This window comes from Tachysurus fulvidraco, chromosome 21 (assembly GCF_022655615.1).
Source record: "Tachysurus fulvidraco isolate hzauxx_2018 chromosome 21, HZAU_PFXX_2.0, whole genome shotgun sequence".
Classification (NCBI taxonomy): Eukaryota; Metazoa; Chordata; class Actinopteri; order Siluriformes; family Bagridae; genus Tachysurus; species Tachysurus fulvidraco.
In genome coordinates, this window is record NC_062538.1 from 14,141,614 (window position 1) to 14,166,332 (window position 24,719).

Genomic DNA, 24,719 nt, shown 5'->3' on the forward strand with positions numbered 1-24,719 from the left:
CCCAGTCTATGACTCAGGACTGTGATAAGACACTGACCTCAGGTGGTTCCTACAAGTTCGAGATCAGGTGAGAAGTGCTGGTAGCACAGAAAAGTTCATCATATAAGAGAGGTCATCAGCGTAATGGATTTATACGCGGATTTATATGCCACTTTATAACAGCAGTGTTACCTGTTTTAGACAAATACTTTTATTATCTAAATATATAATGGGACTAATAATTAATAAATAGAATATTGAACAAAATTTACCAGTACTTCTATAAAATTCATGTTCCTGAAAAAACTTAGAATAGCTGTCATAGCAACACAACAGCTGTACATATATTTAAAAAACTAAATTATGCCTTTGAATTGTTTTTACATGATCTGTTTTAACAGTGTATTAATGGGCTGAATGTGTGGTTGTCTTTCAAAATGCAATTCTAACAATGTATCAATTATTATAGTACTGACATATTATAATTCCATTTTTGTGCTTGACAAAATACACTATAATGGCCAAAATATGTGGACAAATTGGAAGCGCAAATTTGTATACAGTTTTATTTCACTGGAAGTAAAAAGCCCAAACATGCTGCCATCAATGTAAACACATCACTTGTGACCTAAAAATTGCACATGAACATGTAGGACTTTGTCTGTGTCATTGTCTGTATGTCAAAAGCTTCTATTTCTATTAAATGTAATAGTTAAAATTCCTTCTTGTTCAAAATTCATCCCAAAATTCAATTTAGTTTTCACAATCACCGTTATAAACTTTCTATAGAAGAAAAAAGTGCAAAATGTTTTTAGGTCAACGTCCTACTCTTTTAATATCTCTCTCTCTCTCTCTCTCTCTCTCTCTCTCTCTCTCTCTCACTCTTGCTGTGCCTTGCTCTCTCTCTCCTCCCTCATGTCATTACTATATGACCCAGAGCACTAATGACTTTCTAATGAAATTGTGCTTTGGGAGAAGATCTTCTCAAATCTAGATCTGTCTACAAAATGTGCATGTACCACACACACAGACTCACACACACACACAGTCATTCATACTGAAAGACAAAAACCACACCATCAATACACCTCAGTGCAAGAGACATTCTCAAGATACTATAAGCTATATATAGTATATAGTTACATGGCATACCCTCCAGAATTATTGGCAACCATATAAATAAGCAAGTATAATTGTATAAACACTTCAAATAATTGTAATTAAATAATATATTTTTTAATTGTAGTATTCTGCTTCAGTATTCAAATTTATTTTGTGTGTGTCTATGTGTGTTTTTGTGTGTGTATGTGTGTGTGTGAGTGAGAAAGAGAGAGAGAGAGAGAGAGAGAGAGAGAGAGAGAGAGAGAGAGAGAGAGAGAGAGCATGAGCGCGTACACGTGTGATTGAATCCAGATGTGAGCAATCAGTGATCATCTGAACTTGAGTGTGTGTTCTGGGTGTTGTAGTACATGGTAGCCATGTCTGTAGGCCACAATATTCTCCAGGAAGCCTGATGCCAACATAACAAAGAAACTGTTGAGCTTTACTGAAATCTGGGGTCTGATGTGAATAGTGGCTCTCTCTACAAATCTACAACAACATTTTTACATTACAGAAAGAGGCTTAGTGTTGATTTATTCTTTCCAGGACAGAATTTAAATTTTTTATATTATTATTATTATTATTATTATTATTATTATTATTATTATTATTATTATTATTATTATTATTATTAATTTTGTGCTAAGTGCTGATAATTAAAAAAATTAACTTGATTATGAGGATATGTGTTTAAAACAACTCACTGCTTTAGAAATTTGCTTATTTTGTTGAAATGTAGGAAAAATTCTGGAGGGCACACACACAAGGTAAAACCTCTAGCCTGTTTATACCTCAAACAACCTGCTCTCCATATTGATATATTAAAATGAAGACAAACTGAAAACACACACACACACACACACATACACACACACAGTTGCGGTTATCCATTTTAACTCTGGCCATCTTTAAGAAAGGGTGTGTTTTGGAATGGAGCATACTCAGTGAAACTTGACTCAGCTCAGCTCAGAACAACTCAGTAAACAGTCAGTCACAGCTACAAAAACAGTGGCTGATGGAGAGAAGAGGAAGAGTTTTGATACCATAAAAACAGCAAGTATGAGGGTTAGATGGATGTTTTGTTTTGTGAAAGTATGTGTAAGAAAACCTTTCAAATCATCAAGGTTAGGGCTCGCTGGCAATGCATTAGTACGTTAGCTCGTCAACCATTCAGTCAAATAGGCAGCGGTGTGTGAAGCTGAACACAAGAGGAATATTGCAGCAAACATCTAAAAACATCTGTGACCCACAATGATTTGCAATACTTTAAATAAAACTGAGAAATGATTAAAATAATAAAATGTGAATGAATAAAGGAATTATATTTTGAATAAAGTAATTATATTATGAAAGTCTAACTACATCGAATGCACACCAGGCAACTTACAGAGCAAAATTGCCATATTGTTTTTCATTTTAATAATTGTCTTGCTTTTCTAACCCACAGAACATATCGAAATGTATTTACAAGAGCAAAAAAAAATCTTTATCTGGGTCCCACTGAAGTCACAGCTTTGAGCAGCTGACCCAAGTGGTGAAACTGCTGAAATAAACAGGAACGTATAGATGTTTGTGCATGTTTGTTACCTTGCTCTTCTTGAATGGCCAGAGTTTGCTCTTGCTTTTGCCAGGCTTTTCTGTCTTAATATCAGGTCGTGAGCTGGTCAGACTGGTCTCTGATGCAGTCCTCTTTATTGCCTGTCCAAAGTCTTCAAACTCCACATCACCAGGTGGCTCAAACCCTGATTTATACGACTCCACCACCTGAGCTGAATCCTGTATACAAAGGCAAAAATTTCACTCAGCCATACTTCAAACAGATTTATAAAGAGTAGCGGCTAGGAATGATGGGTAGGATAGCTTGCAAGATAAACGCTTAAAGAATACAAACAACACTCGTCAAGTCCAGTTTAAAGCAGTAATAAGCCTAGCAGTAATAAGAATTTTCCTTCATTTAAAACCTACAGTATATAATCTGTATCAGTAAGTACATCACAAACATCCAACAATGACTAACTAAATAAACTTACAAAAGACGCATCAGATTTGAAAGAGTGGTGCACCTTCACTTTTTTTCTTTTGTTGCCATAGATCAGTTTTATGATTTTTGAGGCCATGTCAAACCAAACCTGTCTGTGATTGTTAAACTTACAGTCTTGGCCTCGATGCTCTCAGCTGCTTTGGTTATGCCATCAAGGCATTTCCCTACGATGGGCAGAATCTGTCTATCCAGCTCGGCAAAAGTCTTCATGGACTCGCCCACTCTCTCAATCCTCCTTTCCTCCATGTCCTGGATTTTCTGCTCAAATGCAGGAACAGAGAAGCAGTGAGGGTGCTGAACAAATCCCATAATAGTGAAATAACCGACTGGTCAAACACATAATCAGGCAAGTGGCATTATGGAATTGGAAGTGATTTAACCATGCTTGTGGCACTTAGTCTAAATAATGAGAACAAAGAGCTGAATATCAGCCATAACAATTAGCATGTCCCTTCAAAGAACGAATGGAAAAATGGACACCGTGCCATTGGATAAATTTCTAGATGGATAGACAGATGACAGAAAAGATATAGTTATATGACTGACTGATGGATGGATATGTATAGATGTATTGATGAGATGAGTAGATGTATGGTTGGATGAATTAACTGGTTGATATATAGATGTCCATTTATACCTTGTCCTATATTTTTATTATTTGTCCAGTGTGTGTTTTTTTGTATACCTGAAAGACATTGGGGATGAGTGTGTGGTAATGTTCAGTCTGTTCCTGGTTAAATTTCTGCAGGTAGTTGGAATATTCATTCTTACTGTCGGCTGCCAACTGGTGTCTAAACTGAGCCTGCTGTCTGGCCTAGAGAGGGGGGGAGAGAGGGGGGAGAGAGAGAGAGAGCGAGAGAGAGAGAGAGAGAGAGAGAGAGAGAGAGAGAGAGAGAGAGAGAGAGAGAGAGAGAGAGAAAGGAATATTACAGTAGGTTAGTACTAAGGGCCTCCCCAGCTGTTCACATAAGGGTCACTGTCAACCGCGTCCATTTAAAAATCTGTTTTATCATACACACTTTAACGTACCATAACATTGTATTCTGAAATAGTTATCACTCCAAATTATAAACACAGAAAGACATCCTTTAAATTCTGCAACTGGAATTTTAAGACTAGGTGGCTAAACAAATAAATAAACTAAATAAATCATGACATTTATTTTATTTTTGACTTTTTTAACTTCTAAAGGCTGTGACTGATAATTAAGTTTCCCAAAGACATACAAGTAGTAATATAGAGCATTTGATGACATTACTATAAAGAATATAAGAGAGTAAATCCTGCTTTCTGCAACATTTATGCAAAGGTTTACACAGGAAACAAAAGACTGAGACCATAACCACTTCCTGAGCAACTTCTAGGAAGACTTAAATTGCTGTGTTCATCACTGAACCAGATCAAATGCAGGCTGCAAACCTTTCTCCTTTCAGATATGAAGGAATATATTTTAATGATTGTTAAACAAACAAATGCATAAATTGTGAAATATGTCAGTATATAAACAATGCAGTGAAAAGTGAGCACAATTATATGTTGCAAAAATAAATAGTTTTGTGTGTGTGTGTGTGTGTGTGTGTGTGTGTGTGTGTGTGTGTGTGTGTGTGTGTGTGTGTGTGTGTGTGTGTGTGTTTGCTTGTTTGTCTGTTTTAGTGATGCTGCATGTGGCTAAAAATACAACTTGAAATTAAAGTTGTCACTTTTAAACATCAAACTCAGGAAGCTTGGTGATTTTAATGACTTGCACCTCTTGCAACATCTACAACAAACAATGAGCAACACGTGTAGTTTTTGTTTCGTTACACACAAAAAAAATGTTTGTTGTTCCCTAAACTAAATAACTGCAAGCTGGTTTCCATGGAAACATTTTACAGCTGTTCAACATTCGGCAAAAATGCTTTGGTTAATGTTAAATGTCCAATAGCCAAGGAGATAGAAAATCAGTATGCTAAATATTAAGACATTACCTAATTGCAGAAAAACAAGTTTGTGTTAAAGGCTTTCTTTGTTCACGAGCACAGTCTGGGTGGCTGACAATTCCGGCTTCACTGTGGAGAATTTACATCCTGCATCTGCTTCTAGAAACAACCTTTAATGTCCACTGAACCACCTATATAACATCACAGGACCAAATATGACCACACTCCAAGTATTTCCTTTATCTTTGTTTTGCTATCTGTAACATACTATTTATATGTTGCTGTTTCTATAACAATTTAGATAAGGCAGATGCTCAACATGAAGTTCTTTTTATAAGGCGTAACTATCAGTGATGGCTCGTTTTTTTCTGATTAAGGAAAGTTTTTAGGATAGAGGGATTTGTAGTGGCTCAGGCTGATTTCTGTCTCATTAACTTTAACAGAGAATATGAAAGGCTGGTGAGGGAACAGTTGCTTTCAGCAGTTTTAATGTAGATAAAAAGTACAAGAATTAGAATAACTTCAAACCCTATCTGCATCTACAGAAGAAAATAATTATGATATATTGTCACATAGAAGTGGAAAATATTTGATGAGGTACACGATTTTTAGAAAATTATCAAGACATATTCAAAAGATACTATTCAGAAAGAAATCAATCAAGTTTGTTTTGCACCAAAAATAACAGCGCATACATATATACTGAACACACATACATACATACATACATACACATATACACACATACCCACATACACACATACATGCATATAAACATACACACACACATACATACATATACGCATACACACATACCCACATACACACATACATACATACATGCATATATACATATATATTTCCATGCAACATTTAATTATTTTACGCTCACTTTTCATTGTATTATGTATTTATTGACAGTACAATTATAATTATATATTTGTTGGTTTGTTTTTTGCTTCTTTTCCCAAGTTATTTCTCTATATAATATTTTACTTCATTATAGTGAAAAACTAACAAAATTATTTACAGACACATTGACATTTGCAGCCATGTGATTGGTGGTGCAGCAGAGCAGACAGACATTATCAAGGCTATGATTGGATCAGACCTCACAGCGGGACGTGGCGTATGGGTGTGCCTATGGTGCACTGCTAGCAACATACAGACAGATACACACCTGCACCTGTGCACCTACCTTAAGGTAACATCGCTTCAAGGCATGATCAAAACAACAACACAAGGGATTAGATTGGAAGGAATTAAAGTTTTTCTAGCATTGAAAACTAAAATTGGACTAACAGGAAGTGTCCCACAAAACACACGCATAGCAATTGTAACAACTTCCGTATCCCCACACAAATATAAATGCTGTAAGATCACACAAATATGCACATACAGACGCACATTAATCCTGACATACTTACAGAAGTGAGTACACCCCTCACACTTTTGTAAATATTTTATTTTCACGTAACAACACTGAAGAAATGACACTTTTCTACAATGTAAAGTAAGTGAGTGTACAGCTTGTATAACAAAGTAAATTTGCTATCCCCTCATAATAACTCAACACACAGCCATTAATGTCTAAACCACTGGCCTTAAAAGTAAGGTTGAAGGGGTGGGGGGTCAGCCGGGCAGCGCTCAGACCATACACCACAAACTGCACCAAATTGGTCTGCATGGCTGTCGTCCCAAAAGATAATGCACAAGAAAGCCCAAAAACAGTTTGCTGAAGACAAGAAGACTAAGGACATGGATTACTGGAACCACATCCTGTGGTCTGATGAGACCAAAATAAACTTATTTGGCAGCAACCAGGTGAGGAGTACAAAGACAAGTGTGTCTTGCCTACAGTCAAGCATGGTGGTAGGTGTCTCATGGTCTGGGGCTGCATGAGTCTGATGCCAACATGTACTGAGACCTACTGAAGCAGAGCATGATCCCCTCCCTCCAAGACATGATAACGACCCCAAACACACCTACAAGATGTTCTTGCTAAAGAAGCTGAGGGTAAAAGTAATGGACTGGCCAAGCATGTCTCTAGACCTAAACCCTATTGAGCATCTGTTGAGCATCCTCAAATGGAAGGTGGAGGAACACAAGGTCTTTAACATCCACCAGATCCGTGAGGTTGTCATGGAGAAGTGGAAAAGGACTCAAGTGGCAACTTGTGATGCTCTGGTGATCACCATGCCCAAGGCAGTGCTGGAAAATAATGGTGGCCATACAAAATATTGACACTTTGGGCCCAATTTTGGGACCTATTCACTTAGGGCTGTACTGTACAATCTGTACACTCACTACTTTACATCGTAGCAAAGTGTCATTTCTTCAGTGTTAAGATATAAGATATAATAAAATATTTACAGAAACATGAGGGGTTCTTCTGTGAGATACTGTACCAATTGGCATCATTTTAACAAGGGCACTTGAGTGCACTAAGATGCAGATGCAATTTTGAGAGCTGTGTTTCACAGCCAGTGACTGCAATATTTTTTGTTTCTCGTGCTTATTTTGTTCATTACCTATATATTGATAAATTAGTTAAAAAAACATTAACTGAAACAAACCCATTAAATCCATTTTTTTTCGAGATTTATGTCACCAAAGCCTTTATTATAGTATATTTATTAGTTTATATATTAGTTATTATAGTATAACTTTATCACAAAAACAAACAACATGATAGTTCATTGTTAAATGTAATCTAGTAATTTAGAATATTAAACACAAATGTTATCTATATTTTTGTTGTTGGGATAAAGATTTGACCTGAACAGTACCAAAGGCTCCAAAGAGTGAACATAATACAAGAATTAAGCTAGGTTACATAAGCAATGGGCTACACTGAAGCATTACAACTTATATTACAGCAACCTTTAAAACTTAGGTAAATAATTCAATGCATTTTAGAATTCTGTATGTCCTTTTAAATTAACATTAACTAGATTATATTTCCTAAAACAAACAGAACAGTTTTTGTATGAAGAGGGTTTTATAATCAGAAAAGCAAAATCTCTATTTTCACAAATGAAAATATCATGTTAGTTTTTCCTAAGTTTGTCAAAGGAGTGAAAAAAATACCTTTAATTCTTCAATGCTAACTACTTCTGTAGTGAAGCTAAAAAAGGGTAGCTTGCTAATTAAATTCATGAGGAGCTTGTAACTTGAAACGTTACAGATGCAAAGTAGCCAGTTAGACAGTCTAGCTAATAAAGATAGGGAAGAATGAACTCAGCAGAGGAAACACCGTACTCTCCACACCAGCATGAACATTCTCACTGAAATACTGTGATAAAACTCTAGAAATTCTCTCTCTCCTCAAGTGGATCACAACACTATGGTAGCATCTGGAAATGATACACACTGACATCTGTTTCAGACACACATGGAGACAGAGAAAGAAAAAAGGAGTGACGAAGAAAAGGAGGGGAAGAACAATGCCTGCTGTACAGAGACTCATTAGGGAAAAAAGTAGGCGTCTTGCTCAGTCTGGACACTCCCAAGAGACACACATGCACGCTCAGGACACACAGAGTCACACATCGCAATGTTCCAGCACTGCCATGGTGACAAAGCTCAGGCGCAAATGATGAGCGACTTGTTTAATCTGCCTTGATTTAAACATACACTGAAGTCTCTATCAAGTCTCTACCATAGACAGATAGTCTTAAGTTTCATTGTCGTATTGTGTGTCCTATTTATTACAACAAACACAACTTTGTTTTTGTACACAGTTCTGTCACTACACAGGCAGAAAAGAATTCATGAGTTCTGCCACTTTTGACAAAAAATATTAGTGTCCTTTCTAGTTTCTGCAAAAAATAGGATGTGCTGCATCAAGTCTTGCTTTATAGACTGGCAGTCAATGTGCTATTAAAATAGAAAATTTGCTGTGATTGTATAATTAACATGATCACAACTGGCATGGTTATGCCAACTTGGTGCTTGAACAACGTTAGCCATAGCCCCTACACGTTTCCTCACATGTGTCACTGATCAGTCACTGTTTCCCTTTTCATTATTTAACTTCTGGTTTCTCTTTGCCATGCTTTTGTTGGTCACACATTGTTTTGTGTGTTTCTTTGTCTTCCACAGTCTTGCTCATGGTATGTATGTTCTGCTATTTTAGTTTGTACTCATCGTTCTGCTATTTTAGTTTGTACTCATCGTTTGTTGTTATTTTTATACTGTGCACGATAAAATACTTGCTTCCGTTGCCTTTGAGAATCCCTGACAACAAATAAGACCATTTGTGCATCCTGTTTAGGTTTATTTTAATCCCTGGCTTCATATATTATCAAATAATTCTTAAATGTTTCCGGTCTTATTAATTATGTCTTGCTTTCTTGCTGCTTCATATTGGAGTTAATTGACTGGGGAAAAAATATATTTTCTAGCACACTAATATATTCAAGCTTAAAGAAAATCGTGTGTAAGCATGTCAGACTTAAAGAAACGTTAGACACATGCATCAGTATGAATAGAAGGGACTCTCTCTGTGTCAATGTCCACATTGATTTTTGGATTGTAAGTTACCAACTCTAAATACTAAGTACTTACAGGTGTCTTAGATACCACACAGCCTTAAACACAGGCTCTTCACACTAGTCAACAAATAACAATATTACAAAACACACTGTGAATGTACAACAGACAGTAGCAGTCAGGACTACATCAATTGCACTATTTGCTACAACAAAAGCCTTATTCACACATTCGCAATATCCTCAATAGCCTATAACTCCTCAACACCTTACTAACCATTAACTGTCAAATATCACACAAAGATACATACAGTTTTAAGTTTTAGGAAAGTGGCTACATGAATATTTGTGTGCGTGTTTGTGTGTGTGTGTGTGTGTGTGTGTGTGTGTGTTAGTAGGCTCTAGTTGACTAAGAACAGATGGAGGATTATCCGTTTCAATCCTGCCAAGATCTTATATCTTATCACATTAATCAGGTATTGAAAAAAAGGAGAAGACAATAAAATTGGAGACAATAACACACTCCTACCTTCTCGACATCTGCTTTTGTCACATTGATGTCAGCATCCATTTTCTCAAAGTACTGCTGTGCTCGATCTGCCTCTTTACATGCTCTCTCAAAACTCCGCTTACACTGTAAATCACACACACATACACACACACACACACACACACACAGGGGTGAATATACAACATACAACAACATACAATGAAATAGGCAAAATTGGGCAAAACTATTATATTGTAAAACTTTAGAAGACTATTTTCACATTACTCACACACATTGCACACATTATTCAACACACAATTCAATAACAGCAGTATCCTGGTCAGGGTCACTGGGAATCTGGAAGCGAGGATGGGACACCAATCCATTGTAGAGCATCATGTATACATGCATTCACTCACACCCATGTACAATTCTGCATGGCCAATCCACCTACAAGGACACAGCAATTCTACCTGCTGTGCCTCTGTGTGCCCTACAGTACACAACGTGCATGACTTATGCAACAAATGTATAGTGATGGTACAGTGTTGTCGACTTACAGCTGCATACAGCACTGAGCTCTGGTTACTGTCTTTGAGTCCACTATATACAGTATATAGTGGATTGGCCACTATACAACTATATATATCAGCTGTTTAACAAATGCTAATTTTCAGACAGTCCTAATTCAAAACTCCATACATTTGAAAAACTCTTACATTCTACTGAAATTGTAATTACATCATTGGCTCACTAACTGTATGTTAAAGTTCTATTAGCCTCTTCACCTTTTGAAATATTGTACAATCCTTTGTCATCATGAACATAGTCAGAGCCCCATTCAGCTCCACCGAGTTAATACTGTGTCTAGGTGACAGAAAAGGAAACTATAACAAGTAGTAATAGGTTCACTGGGGTAAACCAGACTATCTGTTCTCACCTTGAAAATTTTGAAACATTTTATCTAGTGTAATAAATTCAATCAAGTCTTAACTGCCCATTACAGGTTTACTCTAAATATTCATTAGAAAGTAGCACCAGGTATAAGTCAAGTGTAATAACTTTTCAACTTATTATTTATTTATTTATTTTGAGTGTGTCATATATAATCATCCTGTCGCACTAAATCTGATGGGCCCAAAGAGCTCCTGTTCCCTTTTCACTCCAGTGTCCCTGGGACAGACTGTGGATTTGCCATAACCAGTTAAATTTTATTTAACATATAAATGAAATAATTTTAAAGGAAACAGTGGAATTAGCTAAAACACATATAAAACACATCATCAAATACTTATTGGGTCAGTTTTTTGTCAGTCAGAATTTCCCCACTGTGGGATCAATAAAGTTTACCTTACCTTACCTTACCTTACCTTACCTTACCTTACCTTGTCAAAGAAGCATATTCTTTTATTAATGTAAATAAATATCATCTTCCTTTACCTCAGTCCTATAGCCTATGAATATGGACCATTATATTGATAGTGGTACACTCACACACCCGGTCTATACACATACACACTGCCGAAATGCTTAAGTTTAGCAGCTGAGTAAATTTTGAGTCATTTGTGTGCTTGTACACATCCTCCTTCCACTACTTTATTCTTCCCTTCTTTATTTAGTTTTTTCCATCTACTTGTTTATTCAAATGGGGACAATCAGTGTTTGTTTCAAGAGTCCACAACCATTCCATCCTCCACCCACATAATGAATGCATGAATACACACACACACACACACACACACACACACACACACACACACACACACACACACACACACACACACACACTAATTTCTCATTTGTTATCCAAACACACACATGCTCCAGTATATATCTGCTATAAAAGCGAATTTTCTATATAAAATTCATAAGAATTGAAAGTGATTTCTGATCTCTGACATAAATCCATCAAACTCCCAGCCTTTTTAAATAGCTAAAGAGATTGCAAAGTGTTATGAATGATAATTAGAAATATTCACCTGTTCAAGTTGTTTCCAGCTGTTCTCAACATGCTGTTGAGCTTTTCTTCCATCGTGGAAATGCTAAGTGAGAAAGAAAGAGTTAATCCCGGTGTCTGTGTTTGTGTGTGTGTACATCAATCTGTTTTCTCTCTGTGTTTCCAGGCATCACACTGGTGTGTGCTCTTCATGCCAAAGTTCTGGAGTTTGTTTAAAGGCCCAGCATTTAAGAACTCCAAGGAAAGTGATCAGTTGGCCAGCACTCAACACTTGCAGCTCTCTCTCTCTCTCTCTCTCTTCTCTCATACACACACACACACACACACACACACACACACACACACACACACACACACACACACACACACACACACACACACACACACACACACAGACACACACAGACACACACAGACACACACACACAGACACACACACACAGACACACACAGACACAAACACAGACACACACAGACACACATGCCAAATTCAGCATAATAAAACTGTATGGGACAAACAGCAGATCTGTATTTACTGTTTGTAAAGCAGTTCAAATTCAATTCAAGTTTATTTATATAGCACTTTTTACAATTGACATTGTCTCAAAGCAGCTTTACAGAACATAAACTTCTACTATTCAGCAAGTGAAGCATCACCTGGGACCCTGAGTTTTAGGCACCCTGCTTGTCAAAAAGTAAACACAGCACATGCTATTTTTATTTTTATTTTTTTGCATGATAATTTTATTTATTTTTTTATATATATATATAATTTACCTCAGTTTTCTGATTTTTTTAAAAGTATCTATCTATCTATCTATCTATCTATCTATCTATCTATCTATCTATCTATCTATCTATCTATCTATCTATCTATCTATCTATCTATCTATCTATCTATCTATCTATTTATTTAAACTCATGATCACAGCAGTACAATCAGCAGGCAAATTTGCCCTCTAAGCTACTCCTAACCTTCTCTGGACACATAACTCAATTCTAAATACTGCTCTTAGAAACAATCAGGCATCCTATATTGTGTCTCTAATTTGTTCCTTCACTTTTAAAAATGTTTCAAGTAACAACATAGAAATCTAGAACTGTTAGACATCCAAACAGCAGAGATGAGCCCCATTTCATTCAAAAATCTGTGGTTTGTGGGCATCTGTTTAGGGTTCTCTCTAAGAGGATATGACTAGCCAAAGAGGAACAGCAAATAAGAAGAGGAGGACAAGAGGAACAAGAACAATGGTAGTAGGTAATGAATGAATTAAGGCAAAAAACTATGTAAAATTTTGTAAAGAAGAAGTGGTTGGTTAGCTACAAAGTTAACATGGTCAGTTTCCTAAATGTGATTATATTTATATTATATATGTGATTATATTTAAACAACAACACAAACTTCAATATATAATATTCAAGATTGTTTCATACAAGTGAACATTTTCCAGAAAGCCCCAGTGAATTTCTCTTTTCCTCAGTCCCCTGTGGTCTTTAGATTTAGTACAATAGCCACACAACCACACATGCACACACTGTGTGTGTGTGTGTGTGTGTGTGTGTGTGTGTGTGTGTGTGTGTGTGTGTGTGTGTGTGAGTGAGAGAGAGAGAGAGAGAGAGAGAGAGAGAGAGAGAGAGGCAAGATAGATATGTGTTATTAGTGAAAAAGAGAAAACAACTACTTAATTGAACTGAATGAGTGTAAATGTGTCTTTAGAAAAGCCTTTAGACCAAGAAGGCAGTGTGTGTTGTAAGAGTATGCTTAGCAAACACCCAGAGAGAGCTAAACCACTGATAAAAGAAATGATTCTCAATTCATTATGAAGTGACAGAACTTCCTGTCTAAGTTAACCTGCACTGCCCCCAGGTTTCTCAGTTCTTTCAAAAGACTGAGGCACACACACACACACACACACACACACACACACACACACACACACACACACACACACACACACACACACACACACACACACACACATATATCTACACATATACACACATACACACACAGCAAAGCTGGCTGATCTCAGATGTTGCTTTGTGTTTAGATAAATTAATTCCCTTAAAAACATTTTTCTACATTTATTCATACTTTTTTTTACAGGTTTGAGGTCTGGATTTTGACATGTCCATTCCAACACCTTGTTTTTTTTAATCTATTTTAGCCATTCAGACATTGAATAGCTGGTGTGCTTGAAAATGTTGTCTCGTTGCATGACCTATTTTTGGCCAGTTTTAAGCTGCTTAAAACATGGCCTCACATTTGTTCTAGTGTCATATAATGGCATTCGAAGAGATTCAATGGCATTTATTAAATATACAGCAGAAAAACCCAAAACATGATTCAAAATCAGGAAGCAGCTTGGGTAATCTACAAACAACAATATCAGGAATAATCTATAACACCAAAAACCAAAACCAGAATAAGATCAAAGAAAGAATGTAGCAAGACAGAACACACTGAACACAAGGTTTTATACGCACAAATGGGAGAGGCTATTTAGGAAACGCAAGGGAGACAACCAGTGGCATAACAAAAACACACGTATATTTAAACAAAATAAACGCATACTGTAACACAGACATGCCAAAGCATTGTGGACCGTTTATGAGCTTGGAATAGGAAGAAAATCCATAACACTCAACATATTTTGGTATGATATGAAGGACGTGTCCCATGTCCAGTTCTGCAAAACAAACTCAAAGAATTATCACTCCACCACCATGCTTCACAGCTGTTATGAGGTGTTTGTGACAATAGACTGTGTTTGTACTGGCTTTATAACCCTTCCTAGATTGATGAGCAGCAACTTTTGCTTCTCTGAGGACAAGGCTGATGTCCTTCTTCTTGGCATTGTGCAGACACACACCTGAGTGCTCTACAAGACATAAGTGCCAAAGGTTCTGCTTGTATGAGGTTGTCACAGTTCTTGATGAACACCCTGCTGCTAATTAATCTCTTAATGATTGCAGAATTAGGAATTAGGAAGTGTACTTAGGTTTTCCAAGCTGGTGTGAATATTGATTTACTTTTAGGGGAAATGGTTACATATCAAAATCTGTGTTCAGTGTTAAGTTTCATACAATTCATATAGTATGATGTATCCACACAACTGTTATTTAGGCCCAATAAACAAAAACAGAGAACTAAAAGAAGTTCCTATCAAACATAATATCGCTGGCTTCAAACTACCCCTTAGTGCATCGAAGACATGCAAATAATGTGAAAAATGCTGCTTACTTAGAAGCTGTGTGCATACGAATACATAATTGTGTGTCAGTGCTGCTAATCTGCCAGCATTTCTGAAATCCTGGCCTAGGTTTATTTCCATTACGTCTGGACTGTCCATCAGAAACTCATGTCTGTAAAAGGTTGAAACATCTGTGATAAAAAAAATAGAACTCTCTCTGTGTGTGTGTGTGTGTGTGTGTGTGTGTGTGTGTGTGTGTGTGTGTGTGTGTGTGTGCGTGTGTGTGTGTGTGTGTGAGAGAGAGACCTGATAGTGTATTAAAACACATAATTTACACATAATTGACGACTGCGGTAGGCACATGCTCCCTGTGACCCGAGAAGTTCGGATAAGCGGTAGAGAATGAATGAATGAATGAATGAATGTGTACATAAAATGATATTAAAAATAAGCACCACAGACACACACACACACACACACACACACACACACACACACACACACACACACACACACACACACACACACCACAAAGTTAAAATATATGGTCCCTAATGAAAGTAAGAAAGAAAAGAAAGAAAGAGAGAGAGAGGCAGACAGAGAGAGAGAGAGAGAGAGAGAGAGAGAGAGAGAGAGAGAGAGAGAGAGAGAGAGAGAGAGAGAGAGAGAGAGAGAGAGAGTGTGCATGTGTGGTTGTGTGGCTATTGTACGAGAATAAGGCATGAGTGATTAGTGGAATTCATAAGAATTCTCATGAGGTCAGAAAACTCTTTTTTTCTTTACAGGTGTCCTATTAGCTCTTAGCATTAGAGAAGCAAGAGGAACACTGATGATGTGTACTACTGGTCAAACCCAAAGTAGTCAAATCTTCAGTTGGGCTAACTGACAAAATTAGGCATCTGAGAGTAAAAACAAGAGGATTTCTGTTTCAAATAGAGTAATTAAATTAAGAAGATGACTTCATGCTGAATGAATAAGTGGATGGGTTGATGGGAGTCTGGATGAACCACTGCATGGAGTTAATAAACTGATTTGTCAATGCATCAGTGGATGATTAGATAGTTGAGGAAATGTACTGGTAAATGGACACAGTGTTGGATGATAAATTTTAAAGAACGAAAGATAAATGTGAGTTTAGATGGATGGATAAATGGATAGATAACTGACAGTTATAGGTGATAATTATATTATATAAGAGTCAAAATAAATGGATTTGTGAATCAATCAATCAATCAATCAATCAATCAATCTATCTATCTATCTATCTATCTATCTATCTATCTATCTATCTATCTATCTATCTATCTGTCTATCTGTCTATCTATCTATCTATCTATCTATCTATCTATCTATCTATCTATCTATCTTTCTGTTTATATTGTAATCTATCTTGAAATCTAACAGTTTGATTATTCTTCTACATTCAGCAGAAGAAGATTGCATGACAAAGGTCTGTAGGCTTGTGTGACATCACTTACCGATTTTCTCTCTGCTTTGAGGTCCTGTGTGTATCGTGAGAGCTCAGTGATGATCTGTGATGTCATGTTCTCTGCAACGAGCTCATGCTGGCCAGCGTAGTCATTCAGCTCATTCAGAGATGCCAGAAATGCACGACACCATGTGTATCTAACACAGGAAGTGACATCACACCAGTAAGTAAACTCACTGGCTATGCTCCCAAACAAGCATTTATCAGTTACCACATTAATTAATTCATTTCCTGTTTATCAGAATATTTCCTATACAGATTAGACTTACTTGCTCTCTTCTTCTTCCCTGGCATTTTTCTTGGGTTGGTACTTCTTAGACAAATTTCTAGGAAAAAAAAAAAAAATGATATTACTTTTTTTTTTGTTGTGTCAGTATTAACTGTCAGTATTAAATTACTTTTGTATTGTTCCATATTTCTGGTATAACCCATTGGCTGGCCATTTTACTAAATTTTAAAATAAAAGTTCATTATCAAGTAAAAAGTATATAAAGGTTATCATTATCGTAACATATTTTGTAATGAACGCTAACAGCTGATGGACTGGTTTAGAGTCAGTTGCATTACCCTTAACATGGTCTTAGCTATAACCTTTTTTAGCAGTAAAGACATGTTAATTACAACAAACCCCCTGAGCATCACATGAGTAGAACATACAATTTCTATTTTTGATTTAAACTAATTATTTTATTTGTTTTGCAAATCTTAATATATATATATATATATATATATATATATATATATATATATATATATATATATATATATATATATATATATATATATATATATTAGGGCTGGTAATTTAACGTGTTAATTAGATTAATTAATTATGAGAAAAAATAAAGCGTTAATATTTGTAACGCACCCCGCCCCTCCCCACACCTGTACCAATGACTACACATCTTGCAATAAGCTGTAGTAGCCAGTTAGTCAAGCATGATGCCAAACGATCTGCCTGGCTTTCTGAAGGGCAAATTTAAATTCAAAACTCTTTCCAATGAAGCCACTGATAAAAACCAAAGTCCTTTGCGTTCTCTGCAATAAGGAATTTGCATACCATCTAAGTAGTTCTAGCATGAAATACCACCTGAACTCTAAACATATTACGAGCTAGCAGTTAGCACAACCCCGGATGCTGCAGGCAAGCTCCGCCAAACCACCCTGACTGCAAATTCAGTAAGTCGTCCGCAGAAACACTAACGAATGCAATATCTAAATGGATTGCAATGGACTGTAGGCCTGTTAATATTGTGGAAGACAAGGTTAATGGATGCTTTTCGAATTGCGATGTTACGGCCATTGTAGCCTAAGTGATAGGCTTGTGTTAAATAAAAAAAACTGCTTTTTGTTATATTGGTTCAATCTTCCTCAAACACAATCATTTTAAATGACATTTTGGGGGAAATTCTCAACTAATATTTATGAAGTCGTGGCCTAATGGTTAAAGAGTCTGACTTGTAATCCGAAGGTTTTGGGTTCGAGTCTCGGGCCGGCCACGACTGAGGTGCCCTTGAGCAAGGCACCAAACCCCCCAACTGTTCCCCGGGCGCCGCAGCATAAATGGCTGCCCACTGCTCCGGGTGTGTGTTCACGGTGTGTGTGTTCACTGCTGTGTGTGTGCACTTTGGATGGGTCAAAATGCAGAGAACGAATTCTGAGTATGGTTCACCGTATTTAGCCGTATGTCACATCACATCACATTTAAAAAGCCAATAAATGAATTTAATCAAAATTACTTTCATTGGATTGTGTTATAATGGATGTTCATAAACAAAATAAAACCATACATTTTTTACTTTTTCGCTGACAAGCCCATGAATTGTGACTTTCCCGACTACATAAATATTTAATAATCAGTAGATGCACTTCAGACTACACACAAAACAAATACTAAACATTATGAACGATATGTACAAAACAAACCGAAGCTCTCTCTGAACATTCCCAGTGGCATCAATGTTTGGTGCTAACAGATGTAGGCAGATGTGCAGTTTGTAAAGCAAATGTACAGCATGATACCTTGTGCAAATAGTGAATTCTGTGAACATACCTCATCTCATTCCACCCCACCCCACCCACCATCATTACTGTGACAGGTTATATTAACTATAACATGTGCACTTGTAATGTGCAGTGTCAGTCTTAATATTGGATTTAAAACAATTAATCCACAGATTTACCAAAGAAAAAGCTAAAATGTTATTATTTCCAATCACTCTTATTACCATGTTTGTTTCTAAATGATTAAATTAAATTAAACTATTATATTAATTTAAAAATAAAATTTTAAATTTTAAATATTAACACCTTTAAAAATATTGAATAGTGTGAAATAAGAATTCTGCGATAAATCTATTTGAAATAAATCTGATTTAAAGGTATGCAAATTAAACATACCTATAGGTGTGTTTGTCTTTCATACACAGACACACAGAGGTAAGATCTATAATCTGATCATCCCTCAGGCCATGACTCATATGGGTTTATCCCTTTGTGTAGATTTGCATTGGGATTTGCTGTGCGGTGTGTGTGTGTGTGTGTGTGTGTGTGTGTGTGTGTGTGTGTGTGTGTGTGTGTGTGTGTGTGTGTGTGTGTGTGTGTGTGTGTGTGTGTGTGTGTGTGTGTGTGTGTGTGTGTGTGTGTGTGTGTGTGTGTGTGTGTGTGTGTGTGTGTGTGTGTTCGGGTGGGTGGTTTCAGTTGAGCCATGCAGCGTCTCTCTGTGTAGGGAATTAAGGTAGTTTCCAACTGACAGCTCTCAAGGGGTTTCCAGGGGATTCAAAGCAAGTGAGTAACAGAGTGAGTGATCATGAACAGACAATCTTAAGTCTGCTGACATGATCCTACCGTGTTACCATGGCAACACTTGTATTCCCCTCAGACTGTTGCATTAACACATTAACATTGCATGTAGATACTGCTAGTTTTTTGTCACTTACTGTAACATAGCCAAGATCTGAAAGAGAAGGAGGCCACACAGAAGGAGCCCATTTGACTGTTCCGGATGAGCCATTATAGACACAAAGACACACGACTAACAAAATCTAAAGATTTACGAATAGCAACAATGGCAAAGACTGATAGCCGCTTCAAACCAAAATCTTTAACGGCACTTCACAAAAATGTTTTTTTTTCATTCAGTGACAATATCCTGCTATGAAAAGCTCACTGTTCACAGGGGGTCCAGACATTAACATCCCTGCAGGACAGATAAAAACTAGGACAGAGAATTGTATGCACACACTGTTCAGTAAAGTAGAGATGGACAATAAGATTGTAATGGGCAAGATTCAGATGGATGTGACCAGCAAAGGGATCACTGTACAATATCTTGTCTCAAATGTAACATGCTTTGGGTAAAAGCCTCAGCCAAAAAAGCAAACCATGCCTGTATTAATATAAAATACACACAATCACTCTCTCTCTCATGCACACACATGATTAAAAACCCACCTGATCTGCTTTGCATAATTCAGTTCGATCTCAGTTCGCTCTTTCACAAATTTGGTGTAGCGCTCCACAAAATCTATACCCCACTGAGTGTGCTTCTCCAAGTTATCAAACTGATCCTAGAGAGAAAAAGACAGAGAGAAAAAAGGGTTAAAATAGAATTAAATAAGTAAGAACATTATAGCTCATGTTCTTTATGTCAAACTTTCCCTAGTCATAAAGAGTTTGTTGTTATTTTTGTATAAGCCACAAACACTCCATCTGGACTTCATGAAGCATCTGCCATCAAATACTGTATGTAAGCAAATGGCTTCTGCCATGAACAATTTCTTTTAACTGTATAACATAAATACCTGAAAGATTGCGCAAAGAACCAACCCCTAATCAGAGAGTATAAGACTCTCTAGCTGCAGAAGTCTGGCGTGCACAACTAGCTGCTTTTGTTGTTACAGGAAACCACCATTTATTCATAGGTGTGCTTGGAAATGTCAGTGATATTTACAGAGCCAGGCCTTAGAGACAATTTGCAGAGTCTCCACTAAACTACAACATAAATATGATCTTAGTCATATTGTCCTTTTTAATAACAAAATAATGCTCAGAAATTTAAAGCACATTATGTTATCATGAGTCATATGAATATGTCTAAATAACAAATAAAGAACAAAAGACCTCATGCACATCTCTCAGCTCCATCTGAGTGAAAGCTTGATGCTCTACATACCTTCTCAGACAACATACCTGAAGTTAAATCTAAGATCAGTTAAGAAAATCGGATTACCATTTACTTTCTGACGCCTATCAACTATCTCACAATATAATATCAGTGAATATCATCCAACCTATACTTAGAAAGAAGAAACAGTGGTTCTGACTGTCAGGATGGAACTGATATCTGTGTGTTATTATTTCTGTGCATGTTATTTAAATAAAAAAATTAAAAAATAAATAAAAGTTAGTCGAGAATGTTTTAGTCATTTTGACTCGAACCCTGGTGCAGTTTCCTCCTTGATGTGGTTCATTAGGAGAACACGGGACTCATACCTGAGAGTGAAAAAAAAAACAACTGGTGCAAGACTGAGGTGTCTGAAGTGAAATCAACCCAAAAGCTTCTAAACCGACCTGCAAGGTGCAAACTATTGTAGCACTGCAGAAAAGCTATGTGTTCTGGATAATGGTCAAATAGAAGAGAGGAAGAAATGTAACAAATTTAATAAAATGTGAAGGTTTTACCCATGTTCTCCAAGCTTCTTTCATGATGCTGGCCAATGAAAGAGTTTTACTAATATATTTTTAGCCCTACAAGCCCACGTCATTTTCTTATGTGTATTATAAAAACATAAAAAATCACAAAAAAAACCCCCCAAAAATTAAAAGTAAATATCACACTTTTATACATTTTTACATCACTGTTCATTTGTTTAAACACTGACAAAGCTGATATAACATTGTCTTCTCACAAAAGAAAAGACAACTACATACAAAAACTTTAATATATAAAATATTTAAACTGCTTTTATTCTTGCAAACTAGACTCAAGAGAGAACCCATCCTCATCTGGGTGACACTGGAGACTGTAATTATAAACTGTCCTTTTTACAACTGTATATAGTCAAGTGATGTTGTGTAACTAGGATCTTTATGCATCTGAATATAAAAGTTTGCCAACACGCTGCCAGCTATGCATAATTTTCCCACCTATTTTCTCCAAATCACATTGCCCACCCACCAGCTAACTTTCCCCTAACACAGTTAAAGAGGGTGAAGGTTAACACTCCTCCAAGATGTGATGCTTTTCATGTTGCATCACACAGGTCCTTAACACACATTGAGGAAATTGCCTCTGATTACTTCATAGTGGCCCATGATCAGCTAGCATAATTGTGAATGACACGGAAGATGCCATCGGACCCAGCCAGTTCTAATCCTTAGATGGACAACTGTGGGATCAATTAGAATTTAAATTCACAATAAAAATAATGACCCTTTTTGTTTTGCATTAAATTAGAGACTTCCAGGAATTATAAAAAATACTGATGGTACTCAAAACAATTCCATAAAAGTCAAGTTCTGTCCTAAAATATGACTATACAATACTAATAATTTACAATTTTAGTTTGTTACTTTTTGTTTAGTTTGTTACTTTTTGTTTAGTTTGTTACTTTTATTTATTTATTTATTAATTTATAGCCATAAATAATGCACAGATATGCTAGTGCAGAATGCATCTAAATTAATCCTGATAATGTGAGGTAAAAGCTTGTATCAGGTGATTCATTTGTGTTGAACCTCCCAAATTATTTTCTGATCGTATGATGTATAGTATAATGTACTTTAATGTATTATTACTATCCACAGACTAGTGCATCCAAACTCTAGGCTCTCATTTGTAATAACCATAATTATTACAGGAAGACACTTTATTATTAAATAAATTTTTACTACTTCATTAATCCTAAAATGTCAACAAAACATTTGATAACATAAAAGTCCCCTGTTAAGGTTGATTCCACACTGAAGATTCCTTTTGTCTCCCATCAGTATAAACATCATATACAGGTACTTCATCAAAAGCAAATTCCTTCACTGGTATGGTTATTGAGATAGTTTTGTTTGTCTAACCACTATTGTGAGACATGACCAATATTTCCACATGATGAATATGTTAATCCTCAGACCTGCAGCTTTAACACATCCGGATTATTGGGCTAAGTCTGAATCAACATTAAACATTTACAAAAAACAGAATCACCTTGGTGTTGCTCCAGCATCCACCCATCTTCTCCTCCACCATCTCCAAGGTTAAAATCAGTCCAACTTCCTTCTCACACACTCACAACACCTTACTTACCAGTTATATTTCTATCGCTATCATCTCACACAAAAATGGGCTTCAGAACGCACACAGTGAAAGTGCAAGGTTCTCTTATTTTCAGTGCAGAGTAGAACAGGAAGGAAAGAGGTGTGTGTGTGTGTGTGTGTGTGTGTGTGTGTGTGTGTGTGTGTGTGTGTGTGTGTGTGTGTGTGTGTGTGTGTGTGTGAGAGTGTGTGAGAGTGAGAGACACAGAGAGACACAGAGAGAGAGAGAGAGAGAGAGAGAGAGAGAGAGAGAGAGAGAGAGAGAGATGTGTATGTGCACATGGGCAAAGACAGGATGTGCATGTGGGCTGATGCTCTAAAAATCTGCATGTGCATTGGTTTTGCTTGGTCTTTTTACAGACCCTCCATAAGTTTCCTGACCAAAACCTGAGACAGGAATGTCTCTTGTCCGAGCTCTTGCAGGTTGTGAGTTCCTATAACAGCACTACCAAGCTGCTATATTTGGTCCTTGTGCAAGACCCTTAACCCCTGACTGCTCAGCTGTAGGTCCCATTGTATAAAAGCACCAGTCAGATGGGTGTGTAGTTCATAACTATTTTGCTAATGAAGAAAAGAAGGCACATATGTAGTATTTATAGCAATAGATGAGACAGAGAGGAAACAATAATTGTAATATTTTTTCCCTGCACACACACACACACACACACACACACACACACACAGTTGCTTCCGTATATCAGTCGAGACTGTCTGGTGCAATCCACATAAAATAAAATTGGGAATGCAGGAAACATCTGGAGCCACATAATCTCTCTCTCTCTCTCTTTCTCTCTCTCTATTTCACTCTCCCCCTCTCTCTCTCTCTCTCTCTCTCTCTCTCTCTCTCTCTCTCTCTCTCTCTCTCCCTCTCTTGCTCAGATAAACACACAGGTTTCCACTTGCCCATATTTACTGTCACAAAACAACCAAATTCTTTGTCTCTATTAAGCATTCCTGTTTGTGTTTGACAGGATGTTTCTTCCAGTCATATGATCGATTTGTAAGTCTCTTTGATGCCTTTAGCTACACTATTTCTGTTCTCTGGGTAAGCAGCATATTTGGGCAGCATTAGGCACAATCACAAGGTAGCAGCCTTTAAATCATAAGAAAAAAATGCCTTATTTAGCCACATTTGAGAGCAATTTACTGTTTGCACATTTGCTCACACCTCTAAGGCTGGGGGTTCAGTTCCTGCCTCTGCTCTATGTGTGCAGTTTGCATGTTGGTATATAAACTGATTTTTTTATTTTTGAGCAATTTAGGAATTCTGTTGTTCTCTATGCTTGAGGCTATTGAATAATAAATGATATTCCTTGTTATTTGTTTGTGAAGTTTAGCTCGAGAACTTGTGACAGCCAGTGATCAGCAGGCTAACAGCAATTCTTCTTCCCTTTAATCCATGACAGATCTACAGCGAGCCAGAGAGCAACTGAGACTGAGACTATGTCCATCCTTATTGTACTAGGACTGTAACAGTAAGGAGACCCCTTTAAGTACCTAAATAGAATTCATGGAGAATATTCTCAAATATGGTGAACTTACTCAAGCCTACCTGAGAATATTCCAAAATATTACATCAAGAGTCTTCAAATTTAAATCGTATCTGGTTAAATACACAACCGTATAGCATGCAGTGAAACACTTTTTTGACTGTCTCTGGCATGGAATATAAAAGAAATGTTTGTTAAACAATCCAGAATTTGCTTCTATACAAGTAAAAAAACAATATAGAAATTATAATATAGGA

General features: G+C 36.6%; 1 protein-coding gene across 23 annotated transcripts in view; it reads right to left on the bottom strand.

The window, feature by feature from the left end:
• LOC113646587 (formin-binding protein 1) overlaps nucleotides 1-24,719 on the bottom strand; it is a 73,826-nt gene that overhangs the window by 25,002 nt on the left and 24,105 nt on the right. For 22 of the 23 annotated variants that reach the window (XM_047805341.1, XM_047805342.1, XM_047805338.1 and 19 more), the window contains exons 2-9: nucleotides 20,117-20,232; nucleotides 16,933-16,989; nucleotides 16,653-16,800; nucleotides 12,003-12,065; nucleotides 10,063-10,167; nucleotides 3,807-3,935; nucleotides 3,233-3,379; nucleotides 2,668-2,856 (exon numbers count right to left, since the gene is read on the bottom strand). In XM_047805341.1, the coding sequence (XP_047661297.1) occupies nucleotides 2,668-2,856; nucleotides 3,233-3,379; nucleotides 3,807-3,935; nucleotides 10,063-10,167; nucleotides 12,003-12,065; nucleotides 16,653-16,800; nucleotides 16,933-16,989; nucleotides 20,117-20,232 (954 nt within the window). Of the gene's footprint in view, nucleotides 1-2,667; nucleotides 2,857-3,232; nucleotides 3,380-3,806; nucleotides 3,936-10,062; nucleotides 10,168-12,002; nucleotides 12,066-16,652; nucleotides 16,801-16,932; nucleotides 16,990-20,116; nucleotides 20,233-22,865; nucleotides 23,047-24,719 lie in introns of those variants that run through there. The other variant, XM_047805340.1, reaches the window with a different exon arrangement.